Source organism: Chrysochloris asiatica, unplaced genomic scaffold, assembly GCF_000296735.1.
Source record: "Chrysochloris asiatica unplaced genomic scaffold, ChrAsi1.0 scaffold00043, whole genome shotgun sequence".
NCBI lineage: Eukaryota > Metazoa > Chordata > Mammalia > Afrosoricida > Chrysochloridae > Chrysochloris > Chrysochloris asiatica.
In genome coordinates, this window is record NW_006408561.1 from 1011347 (window position 1) to 1014585 (window position 3239).

General features: G+C 36.0%; 1 protein-coding gene across 1 annotated transcript in view; it reads left to right on the top strand.

Annotated features, from left to right (window-relative positions):
* The window catches only part of RSRC1 (arginine/serine-rich coiled-coil 1), a 534244-nt gene extending 531268 nt beyond the window's left edge, over positions 1-2976 (top strand). The window contains exons 8-9 of the mRNA XM_006861773.1: positions 1815-1967; positions 2884-2976. Coding sequence (XP_006861835.1) covers positions 1815-1967; positions 2884-2976 — 246 coding nt within the window. The remainder of the gene's footprint in view (positions 1-1814; positions 1968-2883) is intronic.
* Positions 2977-3239: the final 263 nt, after the last annotated feature.

The following is a 3239-nucleotide window of genomic DNA, read 5'->3' on the forward strand; positions in this document are numbered from 1 at the left end:
TTCTGCTCCTCAGAAACCCTGTACAGGGTCGCTATGGGTCGGAACCAACTCGACGGTACTTAACAACAACAACAATCTCTAATTGGACTGTGCCCAGTGCTTTGTTCTATCATAAGGTGTTTGGCAATGAGCAGTGCTCAACAAATGCTAGTTAAATACTTGGGTATTCAAATTTAAGACAGTTATTTAAAGAAAGGATTAACTAATTCATACACGTTTCATTCTCTAGACCTTTTTTTTTTTCACCCCAATGATGTTTTCTTTTCCACTTCATCCAGAGGAGGAGATATCAGAAGTAGATAAGTGGAAATTGAAAAGCAATAGGTATAGAATCAAATAAATCAAGGATAAGTAGTAAAATTAATCACCTATATCACCTTGATTTTTTTTTTTTTAACTTTTTATTTCAACTTCTCATCTAACCCATTTCATATTATGTCTGCAACCTTGGTCCTAATCAGTTGTCAGGCTGGGCTTCTCCTTTCAGGGAAGGAAATGGTGTAATTTAGCTGAGTATGCACTACACTCAGCTCCTTCAAGACAAGAGCAATGTTCTCATAGTCTTTATGTCCCCAGCACTTAGCACAGTGTATGGCGTGTGATGAGCACTCAGTAAATGTGGCAGGAATTGAGTGTCTAAACTTTACAGGATGGCAGCAAAATCCTACTTTTATTTTTACCAAAGATATAATATACATTTATTTCAACTTTTAGAATATTTTAAGTGTCCTAAGTAGCCTTAAAAGATAACCTTTGAGTCTTCACATTGATGAATGAATAATTAAAATATGGTATTCCATACAATGGAATATTGTTCACCCATAAAAAGGAATGAAGTATAAATACATGCTTCAGTATCAGTGAACCTGGAAAACAAAATTATGCTTGGTGAAAGAAGCGAGTCACATCTATATGAAATGTCTAGAATAGGCAAATCCACAGTGACAAAGTAGACTGCCTAGGGAGGGACTCCTGGTGTGGAGCTATAGGATCAGATGTTCAAACCCACCAGCTGCTCCTCAGAAACCCTATACAGGGTCGCTATGAGTCTGAACCGACTCGACAGCACTTAACAGCAACAGGGATGGGACAGTTAGGAGGAATTGAGTGATTGTTAATGGGTGTGAGGTTATTTGAGGGAAAGGAGAAAATGTTCTTAAATTGGTTATGATGGTATGGTTACACAACTTCGAATATATGAAAAAACATTGGGTTATACATTTTAAGTGGAATAATTGTATAGTATATAGACTATGGACTCCTTGTGTGGTGCTGCAGTATCAACACTTGTACTGTGAAACAAAATCGGCAGTTCAAACCCACCAACTGTTCTTTGGAAACTCTATACATGGTCACTATGAGTCGGGACTGATTTGATAGCACTTAACAAAAAAGCAACTGTATCTGTATCTCATTAAAGCTGTTTTTTTGTGTGTTTTTTTTAAAGTAACTTTTGATTTTGCTATTTTTGTACAGGAAGGAGGCAACCAAATGCTGGAGATCTGTTACAGACTTTTTTTAGTAATAAAATTTAGATATGTGAAACAAATATTTTAATAATATAGACTCATAAACATCAGTTTCTCAAGAAAAATATACTAATTATGTGAGATAATAAACATTTCCTAATTATTTGTTTGTTTAGATAGGAATAATTGTTTCTCATTTGGAAACTAAGCATTTTTTTTTTAAAGAAGGGTATTATCTCAAAGGAAATTAAACTGAGCCATTGTTATTGTAAATCAGAAATTTTACTGAAGTAAAATTATAATTGCATATTATGCACCAATTAATAATGTGTATTTTCCTTTCAGTCAGTGGAACCTACGGAAGTGAAGCACACAGCTACAGCCTCAGGACCAACATCTGCAGTGGTCGATCCTCCCAATATTGAAAAAGAAATAGACCCTAGCAACATCCCTACTGCTATCAAGTACCAAGACGACAATTCTCTGGCTCATCCAAATGTAAGATCCTTAACCCTTCAGCATGTCACTTGGTATCTGGTTCGTTGAAATGAAATGAAGTCCTTGGGAGCTGGTGCAAGAACATTACAAGAAGTAGATTCATGTGTTTCAATTTGCTCAGATTAGAGAGCTGACCCAGCCCTTAGAGTTGTCACATGTATTTGAATCCAGTATACCCCAATCTTGCCTCTATGTTAGGAGTAGCCTTTCTTTTTTATTTATTTATTATAATGTGAATTATGTGATAGTTTACATGGGAGAACATTAGTTTTATATTCATTTTATCCTATATCGTTTCATTGCCATGGTTATAATCCCCTCCATGCATCATCAACCAACCAAAGGGTATACCCTACAAGCCTACCCCCCACACCACCCACACCCCCCTCCCACCCCCCCCCAGTTCCCCCCCTCCCCACCCCCAACCCTGTCACAGCACACAGCCCCTCTCCTTCTCTGTGTCTAAAGTCCCCAGTAGGAGTAGCCTTTGTTATGATAAACAAAAATAGGCAAAGAGAAGAGTTGCTTTCTTTTAAATGAGGCACTAAAAGATAGAATTCTGGGCTAGCTTTAGTTTATTCATTGACCATGAACATGTCACTAGCATCATGTTTTGCTTTCTCATCTGAGAAATGGAGTGATTTCTCCTGTATCTCAAGGACTAGTGGTGGGAAGGGCATGTCACAAATTTGAAGTACAGAATGCTAACCAATAGTATTGATGTTAGTCCCTTCACTCCCAAGAGTTTCTGAGCATTATTCATTCCAAATAGAGAGTCTTCAGTTAGTCACCAAGAGTTAAACAGTGTCCAAAGCTTGTCCTGAAATATGTACTCTGTAAAGATCGTTTGTATTGTATGAGGTTAAATCTCAGTTATTTACAAATAATAACTTATTTTTTCTTTTTCTTATTTCAGTTATTTATTGATAAAGCAGAGGCTGAGGAAAAATGGTTCAAGAGATTAATTGCTCTCCGACAAGAAAGGCTAATGGGCAGTCCTGTGGCCTAAGTAAACCTGTGTATGTTTGAATCTATAGTAATGTTAGAAATTTAGGTTTTTAATTTCCAATATTAACTTTTTGCTCTTACAAATAATTTAGCTGATTCTATAAAAGGGTAATCTCATTTTATACTTTTGCCATTTAGATAGGCTTGTATATTTGTGGTTTGAGTATTCAGACTAGTATAAAATTGAAGACTGAGTAAAGATGTTTTTTGTTAACAAAAAGCTAATCATAAAATATTGGTGTTGGTATAAAAAGTACATAGTAG